The sequence below is a fragment of the Phoxinus phoxinus genome (assembly GCF_949152265.1).
Source record: "Phoxinus phoxinus genome assembly, chromosome: 1".
Classification (NCBI taxonomy): Eukaryota; Metazoa; Chordata; class Actinopteri; order Cypriniformes; family Leuciscidae; genus Phoxinus; species Phoxinus phoxinus.
In genome coordinates, this window is record NC_136876.1 from 17,753,216 (window position 1) to 17,772,186 (window position 18,971).

The 18,971-nt window shown below is 40.3% G+C and overlaps 1 protein-coding gene across 1 annotated transcript; it reads right to left on the reverse strand.

Annotated features, from left to right (window-relative positions):
* Positions 1–499: 499 nt before the first annotated feature.
* On the reverse strand, positions 500–18,536 carry wizb (WIZ zinc finger b). The gene is made up of 17 exons (XM_079620017.1): positions 18,288–18,536; positions 17,584–17,764; positions 17,094–17,271; positions 16,725–16,809; positions 15,712–15,878; positions 14,130–15,614; positions 11,636–12,109; positions 11,114–11,482; positions 8,366–8,515; positions 7,363–7,932; positions 6,730–7,194; positions 6,103–6,618; positions 5,463–5,996; positions 4,855–5,066; positions 4,454–4,745; positions 4,198–4,360; positions 500–3,368 (listed from the first exon to the last, which is right to left on the reverse strand). Exons 2-17 carry the CDS (start codon positions 17,686–17,688, stop codon positions 3,050–3,052), a joined length of 6,084 nt encoding a protein of 2,027 aa, XP_079476143.1. The 5' UTR covers positions 17,689–17,764; positions 18,288–18,536; the 3' UTR covers positions 500–3,049.
* Positions 18,537–18,971: the final 435 nt, after the last annotated feature.

Below are 18,971 nucleotides of genomic sequence, written 5' to 3' on the forward strand. Positions count from 1 at the left end.
TAAATATTAAAACAGATTATGTCATTATTATGATGCTGTATGATTACTAGGTAAGGTCGAGAGAGGCTGGACAGACCAATGGGACTTTAGGAATAGACTCTCAAATCCCAATGCCTCGGAATCGACACCCAGTCCTACAGAACAAACGACCATTTCGAGTTTAGCCTACACACTGGATACAATGTTGCTGCTTTGCCAATATATCGGTTTTTTTTCCATAATAGCTCTCACTACAAAAACGTGATTTGTGCCCTATTCATGGAAAGCGGCACACGGTTTGCAGATTTAGAACAAGAGTTCAGGAAGCTTGTTATCACCGTGTTCCCATCACATCCACTTTAACCATTTACTAGCGGTTTGTTTTGCTATCAGACTGTTTACAATTCCCAGCGCTGATAAGATGTATGCAAAGGAATAATAGACTCCGTCCAATTAAATCAGGGCGTTGTTGATCATCTTGCTGAGTTATGAATAAAAAAAATGACGAGTGCACAACTTGCTGAGATTTTAGAGCACATTTAATGATTTTCATTCAAGAGCAGATTCACATGAATCCGTCTCTGGTCAACACTTCCATGGCACTTCTCTCTTTCAGTCACAAAAAGTCATGTTTTCTTCTCTCTCATACAACACAAATACTTGTACAGAGACTGCAGTCTAAACCAGCTGAGGAGATCTTTAGGAGATCTTACACCATCTGCTGTGAAGCACATGCCAACTGGGCAACAGTCACAAAATGACCCAACTAACCAATAACAACATACATAGCAGTTGCATTTAAGACACGTTTTTTTAGAGTCCTTGGACGAGGACTTGACAATCTCCCTTTGAAACAATCTTCAATTAAAAATCCATTCACATCCACTCGTTCACATGAGCACCAATGTACTTAATCTTAAAAGAGAAACTGACGGAATAAAAAATAAAACACTGATCTATTCCACTGGTATGTAACTGCAAGTAAAGGAATGCACATCTCATTAAAAAATACACAGCATTAAAAATTGAAAATAAATTCACAAAGATCACATTTTAAGTGTTAAACTGTTAATATCTTCTTCTTGTCTATACATATGTTAGGTAAGATATATCAATAATATTCCCTTTTGGAATACTAAAAAACCTAACAGTCAGAGTTGAGTCGTAAAAGCTGCAACAAACATCCATAGTGGACCAGTTTGTCATTGCTCCCCTGTGAAGATATGGAAACATAAGCAAAAGCACTCGTATGTTTGGGAGGCAGTCACTGTTTTTGCAGAAAAAAAATCGACAGTCAATTCTTGGATGAATCAAACACCGAGTATGGTGAACTTGTATGGTATACTCACATAGTAAACTATACTTAGTTGTCAATTTCTATTTATTTTAAAGCAAATCCACAGCAGCAAATCTGCTGCCATCGTCCACTCCTCAAAGACAAAACAGAACGGGGACTTGCAAAAGCTAAAGCTACCAAAACGTGTGACGTCCTCTTTGGCACATTCTGTCACTGGCAAATTTAAACTTCTTAAAATCCTTTTCTTGCTTTTGTTTTTGTGAAAACGCCTTCAGATTGGTACTGGGAAAAACTTCTTAGGAAAAAAGCGTCATACATAGCCATTTAGCACTTTATGCTCAGAAAAAAAAAACTAAATATATGTATATTTATATATACAAGAGTTTAAACACACGAACGCTCCCTAATTCGTTGCAGATAAAAGTGCATCGTCTTTTTACTCTTGCAAAACATTCAATGTAGTGTAGCCAAATAGTTCAGTTCATTCAACACTCAAAAGAGCCAAACATTTTGGTTCTTTTGAAATCTGGGGGGTAACTTTTATAAGACTAAAATACTTCAGCCAATCAACTTCTCAAGGCATTTTCTCAGAAAGCTTCATTATCATTTAAAAAGCAACCAGAAGACTTTTAGACAGCGGAGTTGTCTAAACTGTTTCATTTGGAGTTTACATTGTGTCAAGCACAGAAATAACAAGAAAGCTGCTGTGAAAATGGAGCGATCTACGATCAAAATCTTCAAAGCATTATGCAAAGCATCGCATAAACTTGTGCAAACGTGCTACAAAATAATGTGCTGTATGAAAGAGGAATGAAGGCATAAATACGTATGTTCGAATACAACTGGAAGGCATGACGTAATTTTTCATGCTTATTTTGTACGTTGGACGTGCTAAAACAATGCATTTAACTAAGTGTGCTTAGCTTATTTAAATATTTAGCAGCAAATGGTTCCAGACAAGTTTGATCATCTCTAAGTTGCAAGATTCAACTGAGAATATAAACATCAAGTTTGCAGAGGGATAATGACCCCTTAGCAATGGAGCAGAAAAGGATACAAGGGAACAGAAAAGGAAAAGCATGTCTCGTTTTGACATGAACCCATCTATGTCTGCTTAAAACAAACATCTCGCATCTTTTTATAACTGCATGGCAGTGCAAGCTTGTACTCAACTATCACAGTTAAAACAGCTACAAACTGTGAACTTGCAAATGCTAGAAACAGAAAAGCTTTGTTTCAAAGGGCCAAGGCCTTTTGTCTAAGTGCTTTATAGTTTTATCTCTGTGCCTTTTTGATTGTAATTCTGATTTGTCGACGATTTAACAATACATTAGGTAAGCTAAATGGTTTTGCTGTAGTCTTAAGAGTTCCTCTTGAACATCAAATTTTAGGCATTGGGCAAAAGGGCCAGGTAGCTTACAAAACTGAACTCACCACATATTCTTTCTCCTTTTCAAAGAATAAATGCTTGAAACGTTGCATTGTACTGTGATGTTTTTTTCTCCCATAAATAATGATCAATCCTTTCGAGGCAAAAGGGAGATGAGAACTGTCATGGCAACACACCTACCTCACGCCTGAATCCTAACAGATGCTTGTGATGTAGGTCAGGGTAAGAAGGTCGCTAGCTGAGAATTTTCAAAAAAAATCTCTCCCTTTGATCAGAGATAGAAATATTCAAAGATGAGCAATAGAGAAACTAAAAAGAACAAATTAGGGATATAACTGGTGAAGATGATGGCATCCCATACATATGTAGGAGGGACACATGGTCTAATTTGCAGGCGAAGGAATTGGCTCTGCTGTGGCCGGACGCCTCACGGAGACTTGGTTGAGAGTGGGTGTAGGTGTGGGGGCTGAAGCGGGCATTGGGGAGGGCGTGGACGGGGTCGCGGCAGGAGCTGTGGTTGTAGTGGAAGAGGAGGTAGCAGCTGAGACAATAGGGTTTGGAGTAGGAGTGTCACTTTGGACAGGAGTGCCGTTTGTGGGTGATGCAGTCTTGTTGTAGTTAAGATTGAGGATATGCTGCTGCAGGTGTCTGATCCAGTCCTCCTGTACCGAGAGAGGGCCGTGAAACTCCATGTCACAGAACCTAAAAGAAATTAATTTCAAATAAAAGATAAGGTTCTGAGGGCTTACACATTTGTAAAAAAAAGGAATGTCTGAGCTGTTTAAACAAATATCATCAACACACCAAGGCTTCATCTACACTAGGGACATAAATATGATCTTAAAATAAACTACATGTACACTTGCTGTTCAAAAACCGAATGAACTGACTACTAGGGCTCGGAATCGATTCCTCGATTCTGAGGCCTTGGGAATCAAGAGTCGATTCCAACCTCCTTCAAGGGGATTCAATTCCTTCCTTTTTCATTTCAACAAAGCGTATCATATTCGCCTCTCACTCGATAATAGTAAAATCAATCAGAACTGTAGAAATTAATTTTTTATATTACAAATAAGGCTTCATATTATGAGAAGGCAACATTCTACGACCTTTATCCTGTAGTCATGGCGAGATTAGGATCCTGCCATCTAAAAAAAAAAAAAAGATGCGAAAAAAAAAGCATAGAAAACAACAGTGAGCAATCGATTCTTGGAATAGACTCCCATCGATTCCAGAACCAGGAATCGGACTCGATTCCAAACATTTCGGAATCGAACAGCCCTACTGACTACCAAGACATTAAGGCATTTTAAGGCATCATAGACATGCTCACAACACAAAGATCTCACTAAAAGATTGATACAAAGTTTTAGACCAAAGCTATGTATCTATCTAGATCTATGATTCTAGATAATTCTACAAGAGTCACTTACTAGTTTCCATTTCAGTTAGCATTCTAGTTATGTAGCCTGTAGATATCCAGGCAGCTCACTAGATTATGGACAAGACCTAATATGCAAGTACAACTTACCGGCACTTGAGTGAGTACATTTTACCCACAAGTCTAACCAGTGGGGTGGAAGGGGGCTTTGGCACAAGGGCAGGAATGGTACTGGAGCGAGGCTTTGGGGGGCCACTCTCTCCCTCCCCTCCTTCAGCATGTGACGGGTGTTTAAGTGGCCGTCTCTCAAATCCTGAAGAGAATGAAATCGGCAGCTTAGGTACAATTTTGCAAATACATAGGGAAAAATTAAGACGAAGAGATTAAGGTAAAGTTTTGCTCAGACCTCGTGGCAAACGCACGTTGAGTTCACTATGGGCCACCTGTGCATGTGGAAGAGCATTATTGGAATGATGGCCGCCAGGCTGTGGAATAAGGCCATGCTGAGTGGAACTTCCACTCCTGCTTTTTGCATCTGTTCCCCGTGATGACAACCCCCATGAACAACTGTTGGTTTCACGTTCAATTGCCCTCTTTTGAGGCAAAGTGAGAGATGCCCATTTGGACACAGCAGGCTTTTGGGAAACAGGAGTTGTAGGGACAGAGTTACAGGATGGTGAGAGAGTGGAACTGCACCTCTGCAAAAGAATACAGACATTTTAATTGATATAAAAAGAGCAGTCTTTTCATATTTTCACAGCTAGACACCACAGAATTGCAATTACTGGGGAGTAGTTGCTTTCATACTTTCTTTTGGGTATAGCGGGCTCCTTGCACATAACTTTGCTGCATCTCTGCTGCCTTCTGTGGACGGCTGCGTATCCAGGCACTTAGCGTCTCGATAGGCGAACCATTTACACACCACTCTGTCACGCCAAACTGCCGTAAATGTGCCCGAGCATGACTGGCCAATGCCTTCCGGTTCTCAAAGTAGAATCCACAGAGTTCACAACTAGCATCTGAAAAGGAAAAACAAAAAGATGAAGCCACATTGTTTTTTAGAATATTCAAAACCCATTTTACGTATTTCTGAGTAAATCAGGATATTCAACAAGGAAAAAAAATGCTAAACAACCAAACAATGAATATTTTTAAAATAACACCAGGAACATCTCTCTCTCTATATATATATATATATAGTTTTTTTTAAAAGCAAATAGGGTCATTTTTAATACATATTTTTGTTTATAACCACAAACTTGATTGGCTCTATTTTAAGTCTAGAAATTCTGAATTTATTTGAGAGTCTTTCTTGTGCAAACATGGAAGCAACAAAGACATTGAACTACAAATAGTCCTCCAACAATGTTATGGAAAAGAACCAAAAAAGGAGTCTTACAAAAATATACCCTTACCCATGTGGCCTATCCCTTGCTTCTCCGTTGAGGCTTTACCCTTAAAGGAATAGTCCTGTGGGGGAGGCGAGAAGTTTTTAGATTGGATGAGCAGTGTCTTCTCTCCTGGCTGTCCCTCCACCAGCACCTTCTTCTTCAGTGGAGACACTCCAAAAATCTTCCCCACAGGTGAGGTGGGGGACAAGGTCATGCTTCCCAGCCCATGCTTATGGAGGCGTGAACCAGAGTGTAACAGATTAAGAGGTGATTTGCGGGACAGGGCAGAGGTCTGATAGCCTTGACTGTTCAATGAAATTCCACCATCCTGTCCCGGTTCCTCCTTTATGCCCAAGGCAACAGATGCAGGGGTTGTGCCCTGTCTCCTCATGACTTCCCACAGTGTGTCAATGGGCGAGCCATTTACAGACCACTCTGTGATACCCATATGCCTCAAGTGTGATCGTGCGTGGCTTGAGAGGCCTTTGCGGTTTTCGAAGAATTCGCCACAGAATTCACAGCGAATATCACGGGAAGGTTCCTTCTCCTGAGTCATGACTGTAGGAGGAAAGACCGTAAAATGACAACAAATGATTCAATCATCCATTAACATCATTAAACATGATAAAAGTAAACAAACATGGACTACAGGTATAAAACTTACCCAAGTTGACTGGATAAACATTATCTGAATTAATTAAACTGGAATGCAATGGCTCTGGACTGTAGCCTTTATTTACTCCTATGTCTGATCCTTTCATAGTAACTTCTACAATTTCAGGCTCTGGTTTTGGCTTAACCAGCTCTACTGTTTGGGGGGAACTGGCAGCAGATGTCGAAGGAGACATTTTGCGATAAGTAGGCTGGTTGTGGCTTGGTGTTTTGGCAAAGTGGAAAGGTAGGCGCCCAAGAACATTCCCTGGTGGGGAAGAGGACTGGACCGCAGGCCGTGGCATTCCTGGGCCCGGAGAAGAACAGGGGGATTTGGGAGACTTCAGAGGCATGATGGACGGTAGGCCTCGACGGACTATAATCTCTTTTAGTGTGTCAATAGGTGAGCCATTCACAGACCATTCTGTGATGCCTAGTTGGCGCAGATGGGAGCGAGCATGACTGGAGAGGCCTTTGCGGTTCTCAAAAAGTTCTCCACAGAATTCGCAGCCCACGTCTTTCATTGGCTCTGATAGAAGTGTACAAAACAATCTATCAGACTTAAGTTTATGTGTGTAAATTACATTATGCAATTAGCCAAGGATAAACAAGGACATGCAAAACACGTAAAAGTTGTTACCTATAGGAAAGGACATCACTTCCCCACCACTGAAACGAAGGACCTGCAGAGAGGAGGGTTTCAGCTTCTTTGGGGGTGGGCCTAATAGGGTGTGGGTAGAAGATGAGGTAGCTTTGGAGCCAATGGCTGTCTTCAAAGAAGAAGTTGCCATTTTATACAGGACAGGGCTGGAGGGAATATGTCTCTTAGAGGAAGAAGTGGAAGTGGAGGGTAAGAGGGAAGTCATGCTGATCTTCTTGGACCTCAGGTCCTCAGGACCGTCAGAGAGAAAAGAATTTGCTTTGTGCTTAAAGTCATCAGTCAAGATGAAACGGTTGAGTAAGTCAATGGGGGAGCCCTTGGATTCTGAATACTCAATCCCAAAATGGCGCAAATGTGCACGAGCATGACTTGAAAGGCCTTTTCTTGTTTCAAACCATGCACCACACAACTGGCAAATAATATCTTTAGAGTCCATGTCCATCGCTAGAAAAGAAAGTGAGAGGAACAGAAAAGTTGAAGAGATTTTAAGGACATGTAGACAATAAATTTGCAAGAAGGATCAATTGATGACCCCAACACTAAAATAAAACAAATCGCAAACAATTTGTTGAAATTATTTATTAGTATTTAGTATATTAAATGCTTTCTTACTAAGGTTTAAAGGGGCATCTGTCTCTTGTGGTGCCCAGAATGGTTTGGTTGGACTGGAGAGGTTTGTAGACTGTTTCTTTCCTAAGGCCTTATGCTCCTGGGATCGCAGTGGGGAAGAGACGGGTAGTAAGGAAGAGATGGGAGCCTTTCTCAGCACTGGGGAAGGGGATCGAGACTTTACAAATGGAGAGGAAGGCAGAGAGCCAGCTGCAGATGGAGTAGTTGGGGAAGAGGAAACTTTAATAGCGGAACCAGATACAGAAAACGGGACAGGGGGCTTTGTGTCCAGCAGTCCTTCTTCAGTTTCAACGACTTTTGTGGGGCTAGGTATAGGAACAATAGGGGCATGGTGCTGGGGCTTCTTAGATGATTCCATAGTAGTGGAGGTGCCAGTGAAGCATGCATCAATTGAACGTTCCTTAGTGATCTTGTGGAGGAGATCAATGGGTGCACCACTGTTCTCCGACATGCCAACGCCCAGCTGCCGTAGGTGAGAGCGGGCATGGCTAGACAAACCACGACGTGTCTCAAATGTAGCACCACAAAACTCACATTTCAAAAGGTTGGAGCCTGGAAAACAGAGAAATGGTGATACAAGGCCAATATACACTTATCCATTTCATGGATTTACTGACTCTCCACTGTGGAAATAAAAACTAATTTTGATTAGTTAATAAATGTCATGTAAAAAGACAGAAAAATCAAGATGGCAGACCAGACCAATAAGGGCACATGTATATAACGTTTCATCCCACCAGCTCAAATATCCATGTAGATGCAATTAACACTAGCGACTTCATGTGTATTTAAAGGAATACTTAATCCAAAAATAAAAATTAATGTCCACAATATAACTCACTATCAAGTCATTCCAAACCTGTATGAATTTATTTTTCACTGGAACAAAAAGGTTGAATTTTTAAAGAATATATTTGGATTTTTGGGTAAACTATTACTTTAAAAGCAGATTAAAATAGTTAAGATAAAATAAAATTCAAATTACCCATAGAATCGGTCTCTTTAGATTCAGGGCTCTGTTCGTCTAGAGTAAACAGGGTCTTTTCTTCTGGACTTGTGGCCAACTTATCCGTATGGGGCATTTGGGCCTCATCTTCTTCATCTTCCTCTTCCTCATCCTCTGCCTCCTCCCCACCTGAATATGCACAGACAGAGACAACATTTTTAAATGAGCTAATAGTCAAAGCTTTTCAAAGACAACCACAAAGGTCTGAAATTAATGTTTTCCTAAAACTAACAGTTACTAGCTTTCCCTTCACCATATGCACATAATAAATAATAACATCAAATAATTCATAGTTAATTCTTACTTAATTGACTGGCTACGTGATTTTGAGAGATTTGCTAAAAGACACCTGGTAAATATTTGTTTTCATTATGGGGACAGAAACTTGCAGGGCACTCACAAAATGTAGTTGTAATGATGAAATATTGAATATAGCATTAATTTTAATTAATGAATATAGCCCTTAAAATTCACATCAATTTCTTGCTTGAACTTTGAGATTATAGTCCACCATTTCCGATTGTATTTCATAACATTACAGTTTTTCACTTCTTTTGGCAAAAGTTTAACATATTCATCTGTGTTTGTCATTTCATTTTTCTCACAACTTGAGCATCATGTTCCACAGAGAAAATGTTAGATGAGCATAGCCCACCCCACCTAGCACCCTGCTAAATCTGGGCTTTCACAGTAGATTGCAATTTGAGGCAGCATTAAACTTAGTTATTGACTTAGTGTTTTTAAAACGGACAAACTTTGGAGATGAAACTATAAGGTACAGCTAAGCAATAGTCTTGACCTCAAAAAGCCACAAGATTATAGGCTATAGTTTAACTACATTTTTAGACCACTAGATTATAAAACAACAGGTTTATCTGACTAAGAGTTGTTTTATTTTGATTGCTCAAGTCTACCAATTAGATGAACACAACCAATATTTGATTCACTCCAGAGCCAGAGGTAAATTCAGCATGCCTACTACATTCGTAGCACACAGTGTTTTTCTTTTGAAGCTGCTGGTCTTGCACTTCTCAGCATATTCAATATAATAAGCTGTGAACGCGTTCCTGCGGTGGGCGTTTCTGTTCTGTCATTTGATCTGTCCTAGACACAAATCTAGCAACATCAGCCTTTTTCTCCTCAGACTGAAAATGAAAATTCATTGTAATGGCATACATCGCATGAAATAACCAGACAAATAGACAAAAGACATCAAATGCAGTAAGTTAAAGATTAAAGCCAACCGTTAAATAACTTATTCAGGACAACATAAAAGAAAACAAGCAGCGTTGTCATTATTCTTTTCAAAAACGTTTTTCTGAAAGTGCGCGGAAAAAAGAAGAATCAAGAATAAAAGCGTTGGCGCGCCCCATTTCAACATTAAAAAAAGCACCTCAAGTAAAATGGCGAAGACTCAGCCTAATTTCGGTAATCATAAGACAAATACACTGAAAAAAACAAGCCGTCATTTTGACAGGACAACAAAAACTGCGTTTATTAAGTACCTGAGCGCATAATGTCATCTTCACTTTTCAGATAGAAAAGTGACAGACAGCAAGGGAAGCAGTGGCTTTCACACGCGCACTCTGTCTCGCTAGACCATTTCAGGCATTAGTAATTTAAAATGCACATCGGGTATGACAGGAGCTTGTCTTAAATGTTAACACGATTGCATGCCATGCAAGCTTGAAAAGTGGCTAAGCTCCGATCATATGCATATTTCATGCATCCCCATGCACGGCGCGGAAGTGCATGCACTCACCATTCAGCGGCTGCAGGGCATCGGACTTATTACAGCACCTACAGTCAGACAATTTTTCCGCTATTGTTTGTGTCTGCGGGGAGGTGGAAGCAGCCATTTTGCCCCGCACACATGCACTAACGCACCAAGGCGTGACGAACCGAATAAAGGCGGAGACTAGGATAACTATTAAATACCAGACAGACATCAATCACATTAACGAATGTTGCATTAAGAAATTAGCAAGTGTTCTGCACCATACAAAAAATCTTTAGAACTGCGTACAACTGCCCCTGACAGCATTACAAAAACATCCTGGAAGGCACCCACAAGCTTCAGAGGTTTCTCTTTAGGCTAGCAATATTTTGGACTTCAGGCCACAAAGCAGGCGAGGTAAAGGGCAGGCTATTTATGTAAAAGAAAAGTTATAAGCAAGTAATGTAAGAACATTAGAACGTCACATCAACCTTTGAAAAAAACACTACATTTAAAATAGTGTGAGACCGGTGATTTTGTATTTTCTCTAATGCAATACAAACTTTTTTATTGCAAATTATATTATGACTACAACAATTTCAATTTCAGAATTTTTAAATTATCTTATTTTGTATAGGCCTGACCCCTTTTGCTTACAGCATCCAATCGAAGTATGACTCCACAAGTTTTTTTCAGAACCCATGTTATCCAGCATGTCATGATGTTAAAATGTTTCAAAGAGCATCTTGTGCTTTAATAGTTTTAAGCAAGACCATCTGACGTTTTTGTACAAATAAGCTAGCATTTGAATAATGGCAGATATAATGCAGAATCACAAATATTGTGATATGTCAGACTTTTTTTTTCTTTGTGCATCATTCTTTTTCTAACAGACATTTTTTTGCAGTGATTTAAAGAACTTTAAAGAACATAGTAATAACTATGTAGGCCTAGTGACCAAATCTTTTTAAGTTATTTGAGAAATCAAGAAGTAAATCCCATTTACTTACCCTCTGGTTCACTGATATTGTGCTTTTCTTTCCAGTGCTGTTTTGGAGAGTCAGAAGAAAGAGTGGCAAGATCTGCAGTCATGTTCTCCTCATCTTTCATATCTTCCCTGCTCTCCTGCTCTTCATCAGAGTTTTCCTCTTGACTTGACTGGAGAGTATGTGTGGGAGCAGTGGGTAGAACAAGATCTGGATGCTTGGCAAAAAGCTCTCTGAGAATGTTAATGGGAGAAACCGTGACTTCCCAATTGGTGATTCCAAAGTCTCTGAGATGGGCTCGGGCATGACTGGAGAGACCAGCCCTGGTGTCAAAGCCAGCACTGCAGAACTCGCATCTCATAACGCTGAAGGTCGACGGGTCAAAGTTGGCGACTAGAGGTGGCAATGGAAAGTATTACATAAAAAAAGTTACACAAGCCTTTGGTTCTGTATCGTAGATATGGAAAAACAATTTCATGAGACATCAAGTTCATAGACATTAACAATAGTAGGCAAAAAGCCATCTGCATTTAGAAGTCTCCTCACCTTTTTTCTTCTTTTTCTGGTAGGAGAATTTCTTCTCAATAGCATTAACCTCCTCTGGGGAGATGAAGTGCCTAACGTTGTAACTGACGCCCACTCTGTTCAGGTGACCCCTAATGTGATTGGCTAGTCCAATGCCATTATGGAATCGATCTGGGCAATAAGGGCATTTTCTTTCCACACTCTCGAACAACCCCTCTCTATCATTATCTTCATCATCTTCCTCAGTCAATGCACCAATAAGACGATTTACAACATCTTCGTCATCTTCATCTTCTTCATCCTCATTATTATTATCATCATCATCACCATCCTCTAGTTTTGCAGCAACAAGTGTGTCTTGTCTGCTCCTCCCCCGATTATCAGATTTGTCTTTTTTGAGTTTGGGTTCCTCCTTTGCTTCAAGCTTTTTGCTGCTCTTCTTAAGTGAAAAGGAGCTGGCTTTGAGATCCAGAACACTGGCAGGTGGCTCACTCCCTGAGGTTAAAGTGGAGTGTTAAAGAGTGTTTAGCAGTTATGAAAAAAATAAACAAACAAACAAAGATGATTATTGCGCAATCAATTATTGCAATTTTTCTGCAACAAAACGTTCGTGAGATGCAATGAGAATGACGGCAAGTTTTCTTTTACTCCCTCGTGTTGTCTTATAAACACAAATGACTTCTAATGAAACATGAAACAAGATATTTTGAAGAATGTTCATGCTTTTCTTTTAAAAGACAAAAACATTTCTATACAACAAAACCATATTTGGGTCAGGGTCTCCAAAAAAGGAAAAAGTATTGTAAATGTCCATCAAAATGTCTCCTTTTGAGTTCAACAGAGGAAAGAAAGTCATATGGGTTTGGAACAACAATATGGAAAGTAAATGATGACAGAAATCAAGCGTAGCGTTAGTTCTGGCAGGTTACGTTAGTCAGCATCAGCTGACTCTCAGCTGATTCACATCTACCTGTAGGAATACGACGCCTATCACCGTATACATATACAGTATAACCTCCTTCAGTATTATCAGCAGCTATCGCGTTTCTCAGGACGAATTACCCTCCTCCATCCAAAGCTCCTCCTCTCGTCAGTCAGAATTTGGCATTCTGATTCCCCTTGAATCAGAATAAGTTCTCGAATTATGTTGCACTTTAAAATCTTGAATTAAATATATTTGCATACATTCATGTTGGTTCTGTTCTGTTCTGTTTACCCCAAGGGGGGTTATTGCTGCTCTCCCTGCTCTTATCCATGCTACATGGATACGCAGGGATTTCTCGCCCAGAATGGAACCATACCGCCAATCTAAACTGTATGCTAATTGTCAATCATATTTGGCGATAGTGGTCCTGACAGAATTCAAATTTTTGGCCTGACTACTCTGCAACCATTTACGATCTCAGTGGCTCTCCTCATCACTCACCCATCACCCTGCTGAATGAGAGGGGAGTTTGGAGGTCAGAGCTGAGAGTCTCTATGAGGATGAGGGGTAACTTGTTTCTTAGCTGGGCTTGCTACCCCTCAAGCACCCCCAGTCTCTCTGCTGCCCCTCAGAGGCTGGCTGAGAAGCTGATCTTCGGGTGCAAGGCCAGGGTGAAACCTGGGATTTCCCTAAGTTTATGGCCAAGCACAACTCATGTGAACTATGTGCTTCTAGAATTTCAAGACTTGGCATTTGCCTCCCATCAAAATATTGGTCCTCGCTGACTATGGCCACTGACTGGATTAACTGTTCCTCTTCTACATTAAAAATGGAAGGAAGAAAGTCACTATACCACCATCAACAGTTGCTAATAGTGAGCATCGGCCAATGGAACAGGAAGTTACACCTAACAACTATAATAACTGTCCAATGGAATGGGGAGAGTCACTCCTTTAACCAGTGGCCAATCGAAGAGGATGTTCCATAACACAAATTTGGTTCAACCGACTCAGGCACATTGAACCTAGGCATCAAAATAGCACAACAATACATAGCTACACATAAGCATGCATCACTACAAGACCAAAGAGAGAAGTACAGGTAATGTATTTATTCCGAATATGAAATTAGAATTGTGACGGCAAATTCTAATTGTTCTGTTGTGGTGGTTAATGACAGTATTAATCAATGTGAAAATGTTATAAGTGGATGGCAAAATAATTATTTAAAATAAAAACAAGACCTTAATCATATATAAACCAAAATAATAACTTAATAATAAATATACCATTAGTTTATGCTATTTTTCATCCTCTCTTGTTCCCTACCTAAGTGTTGCATTGACAAGTATAGTTTCCTTTACACAAATGCTGTTGACAATGCTAAATGTTAGCATTTACTGACTACATTTAAATTTATGAATTTGCCAAACACCTTATCCAAAGCAACTTGCACATCATTTGAAGTTTTGCCTAAGTGTATATGTCTGTTTCCTGGGAAGTGAAGCCTTGCCATTGCTATCACCTTACCATTTTAGTTACACAGCTAAGCATTGACTGGTATTGGTGCTATAACTTGTTATTGACTTACCTGTTTTGGAGTCTTGTTTTGAATCATGCTCTGGTTCTGGTGTTGGAATGTCTTCTTTCTGGCCCTTATCTGCAGTCTGGTTTGAGATTTGGACTTGCTTTGTTACACCGGTAGTCAGGGTTGACTTACGATCAAGTCTTGTACTTGCTCTTGTGCGCCCCAGTTTATTCTTTGCAGCCCGGACTGAGCGCTTTTTTCCTATGCTCTTGAATGCCACATCCTTACGCCGCGGAACAGCGCTTGGATTTGGAGGAGACATTAGATGCTGAGGTTGTAGAACATTCTCTTCCATACAATTAGCCAGAGATGTCTCTTCTATTTGTCTCGACTCCTCCGCATGGTCTGTATTTGCATGCAGGGTTGCTTTATCAGGTTGGTCTGTGGCTTCTCCTGGGGTTGCAGAAGCACTTTGACAAGACAATGAACTAGAGCCCACCTGTGAAGGGGCAATGTCTGGCTGTGTTTCTTTAGGTTTTTTGGATGTTCGGATGGGGTACCTCTTGTTGAGAGGTGAAGTGATAAAAGTTGGTGTAACATCTGCAGAGGACTGGACCTGTCCTTTCTTGCAGGATTTCTGCTGGAAGCGGGGTGAAGTTCGATAAACCCCAGCCCTTTTTCGGGTGGTGTGCGTCTTGGCGTGCTCGGAAAGCTCTTGAGGCACATCACAGCTAAAGTTGCACTCAAGACACACAAACTGGCCACAGTTGACCTTTGTTAACTCTTGAATGACTGGCTCCGATGCATTACTGTAACTGGCTTGCACTGCCACCCGCTTTTCCCCCTCATTTAATTTTCCAATCTCTTCAAGGATTTTTTGCCGTGACTCCTCATGGCATCGGTGATGATCTAACAGCAGTACCTTGTCTACAAACTCCTGACCACACTCTATACATTCAAAAGCATTTTTATTAAGATGTCCGCTCCAAGCTTCTTTCTCTCCATATTGCCATTTCTTCCCAGGTCTACCGACCTGACCATGCTCGAGCATGTGTTCACGTAAATGGGCACGGTTTTTGAAGTAAATGCTACATTCTACACATGTGAAAATCTCTTGGGAGAGGTCTCCATCCATTTGGTGGTCTACTACTGAGTTCTGCCTACCCCGTACCTTCTCTGTTTTTTCCTCTTTAAAATCGAACATCCCTCCCCCATCCTTTGTGGTTTTCCTACGCTGCTTTGCTCCAGAGGGTTTTCCCCTGGTCCTTCTGCCGGCTCCCGTTGTGCGTTGCCAGGTACCTAAACCAGAGAAAGGCCTCAGTATGACCCTCTTTTTCCTTCTGCGCTGGATGAAGGTGCAGTGCGCCCACGGTCCAGGTGGTGGACTCTCTGGCTCAGAGTCTGCTGGGAAGGTGTATACATCTGCTTCTTTGGTGATCTTCTCTTCCTGCCCTCTACGATTAAGGACGTTTTGCTTATCTTTCTCTTCTTTTTGGCATCCCTCTTTTGGTGTAGTATCTGGTAGATGGCTCACTTTGTCTTTTCCCACTGAAAGTAAATAGGGAAAGGTTTATTGACTTGAGTATTTTTTTTATTTCACATGGTGGTATTGACAGGAATTTAAACATGCTTTGAGGTACATTACTTTTTGTTTTTTTACGTTTTGCTGCACGCTTCGGTAGGCTAGAGTCTGTTGTTGGCTTCATGTATGTTACATCTCCTTGATTCTCCACCTCCAGGGGGGCAAGTTGGTTTTTATCAAGAAATAAGTGCTTGGTTTCCACAGGTTCTTGGCACGGATCAATGTCAAAGCTGCAAGTATAAGGATTAAGACTGATGAATAGGTTTCAGCTCTATATTTATCTCCATCAAACCCCTCAATATTTAAAATCCTCATATATGCACCTTTCTATAAACAGGGGTGCACATAACTGGTGCGCAGGTGACCATGCGTGGAAAAAAATAAACAATGTGCAGCAGAAAATGTGGAGGGAAGCGCTTTTGAGTGCCAACATTTTGGGGTACAGACTGAGACACGTTTACTTACTGGAGCAGGATTTTTGTCCATCTCTGGTAACATAGCAATATGATGATAATTGTGTTCATTAATTATTAGTTATTAATAGGTGTGCAACGTACGTATGTGATTAGCAGATTAACTGCTAAGTTTAACCAACCTAGAGTAACAGACAGTTTCAGACAGCACTCGAACACCGAATTGATTCCTCTTTCGTGTTTAATTGCGCTTGAACAGACACATAAAATTATGTCAAAGTACGCGTCTCGGCAAGTTTTCTCTCAGTTATGTCATAAATGAACAGTTGAGAAAGAAACCGGATGTGTGTCAGTATATTCGATCTGTGCATTCTGTCTTTAAAGTGACAGCAGTCTGATATTCCTGCTGTTGTCTGTGTCATTCATTTTAATATAAAATAAAGAATACAGCTTGAACCTATATTTAATTTCTACAAATAGTGTTAAAGTGTGGAGAGCAGTCAGGAAGAAAGTGATGACGACAGCTTGCTGGATAAGTTTGCCACATAAAGTGTGAGTACCAAGCAGCATCTCCAGGTGCGTGCTCCCTTGAGAACCAGACCAAAAAGTTATGTGCACCCCTGTCTATAAACCTGTTTTCCCATATAATTATCTGCATCTCACCTGTCTTGTTGTAGTACAGAGGTGGGACTCCCTGGGCTGTGAGCAGCCAGACCATGAGGATTAGAAAAGTGCTGAAGTTCTTCCTCTGACATAAACCATTGGAATCCACACAGGAACACAAACAATATACACATGACTTAACAGAAAGCAGTAGACTCACAGTTATAAATACAGCATGTAGACAAACAAAACCATTAACACTTTTCACAGAGAGACAAGTTTCACAGTACAAACACATAGTTCAGCCTGAATGTAGCTGAATGATTGCAAATTCTCATTTCAAGACTTTTTGAGTTTCTTATGATTTAGATAGACACTAATGTGTTTTTCACTGACATGAAAGTAAGAATGAAGCAGAGAGACAATTACCATCCAAGGTTTCTTTCTCAGAGTCCGAGTCCCATGTAAGAGATGAGGGAAAGCCTGAAGAACGTGGACTTCTCTGTACTTTACCACAATGTTCCAGTGTGGGGAAAAAGCAGTTTGGACCTTCTGAATCTCCATTTCCATCACCCTTCTCCACGTCATCACAATGCAATAACCCCCCCTGTGAGTTCAGAAGGTTGAAAAAAGTCCAGCATTACATTTGTTACATTACATTACAATAAAATGTTGCAAGATTCTCACACGTGTAGTGTACGCTAATTGTTAAAAGATAGGAATCAGAAATGTATACAATAACAGTGCAATGATAATTATGATTAAAAGGCATCTAACTGTATTAAAACAATGACTCTCACATATAATGTTTTACATTCATATTGTAACAGTTAGTTGTTTTTCCATTGGAAAAGAGGAATCAATTAATGCAAAGAGAAAAAACGTTAAAAACATCCATTGTCTAGAGCCTTGGCTATACCAGGAAGGTGCAGTTGAGTAAGGATGTTGATGTTGAAGGCAGTAGCCCTTGGTTGGACATCAGATCTTGGGGGTCCCTGGTCGAGAGATCATCCTCAGGCTCCATGATCCTCTGGTGCACAGGCTTGTGTGCAGTTACAATCCACCTCTCCTGTCCTACATTATGAAGAGCAATTCCATTTCTGGACAAACACAAACACAACTAAGAAACAAGATTGACCACCTGAAAGCAATAGATATGGACTAGTAGCCACAAAAATTTCATCATTTTAAGGGCTATTTAAAGAAAACCTATAAATAAGCATTTGCAAGATGTTTACAAATTCAAGAGGTTAATGTGGGGATGAATTACATACTGCTCTGTGCTATTCGCCTATTCAGTCTCTGAAAGAGTGCATTTGAATAGCCTAACTAAATCTCTGTGTTGAATTCATGAGGAGTATCACTCTGTCTGACCTATTTTATCATGCCTCATTTCCTACGTTGATGATATCAGAGGAGGCCGTTTTTTACTGAGAAAAAAAAAAAAGGCTAGTACCGGCTCCCGAAAATATGGTGCTCGTCTATGTAGTTCACATGCGTTTATAACTTGCTATATTAATACTGGACCATCTGCAAACGCTGTCCTTCCCCGGCAGCACAATATGAGACTGTTAAACATTTCCCAGGATGTGTGCGGTGAGGATGAAATTGTGCAACACTCACGGAAAGCGGCCTGTCTTTGGAATCCTCTACGTCCAATCACATCGCTTTCTCCATGTCCTATTTGGATTCAAGTGGCACGAACGCACGGGCGCTTATAGAGCATGTGTGCGTTGCGCTGTATGCGTCCCGGAGCGTCGCAGCCTTTCCTCAGGATCACCGGGAAAAGCATATAGGTTTCGCAAACGGTGCAGACCGCCTTTGCACTCTAAACACCGGACTCCATGTTGTTAGTTTCGGAGGGATGGTGACGTTGGTGGGGAGGGGAAAGGAGTTTATGTATCAGCCACGGTGTAACTCTTTCACAGCAGGTTGAGAGATGAACTAGACTTGATCAGTGCGGTAGCAACGGTGCATAGCTGGCTAATTTCAGTACATTTATTGGTGCTTAAATGACATTATTGTAAACGTCACTAATTTTAAGTGTAAAATAATGTAAAATGCTTCAGTTATAAACTGCAAAATAATCAAATCAGCTTAAAATACACATAAAATAGAAAAATGTAAAAAAAAAATTAAGGACATTTATTTATATAATGTATAAATACTATATCATTTATTAAGTAATTACATAAAAATATATTTTATAATAATATAATAGATCTGTCTGTCTATCTGTCTATCCATCCATCTATCTATCTATCCATCCATCCATCCATCCATCCATCCATCTATCTATCTATCTAT

What these genes read in the sequence shown, in the direction of transcription:
- wizb (XM_079620017.1), bottom strand. Translation starts at nt 17,688, where the DNA reads ATGGAGCCTGAGGATGATCTCTCGACCAGGGACCCCCAAGATCTGATG. An exon ending in AAAACGTAAAAAAACAAAAA is followed by an intron (nt 15,615 to 15,711) that starts GTAATGTACCTC and finishes ATTTACTTTCAG; the next exon opens with TGGGAAAAGACAAAGTGAGC. An exon ending in GCAAGGGATAGGCCACATGG is followed by an intron (nt 5,067 to 5,462) that starts GTAAGGGTATAT and finishes TTTCCTTTTCAG; the next exon opens with ATGCTAGTTGTGAACTCTGT.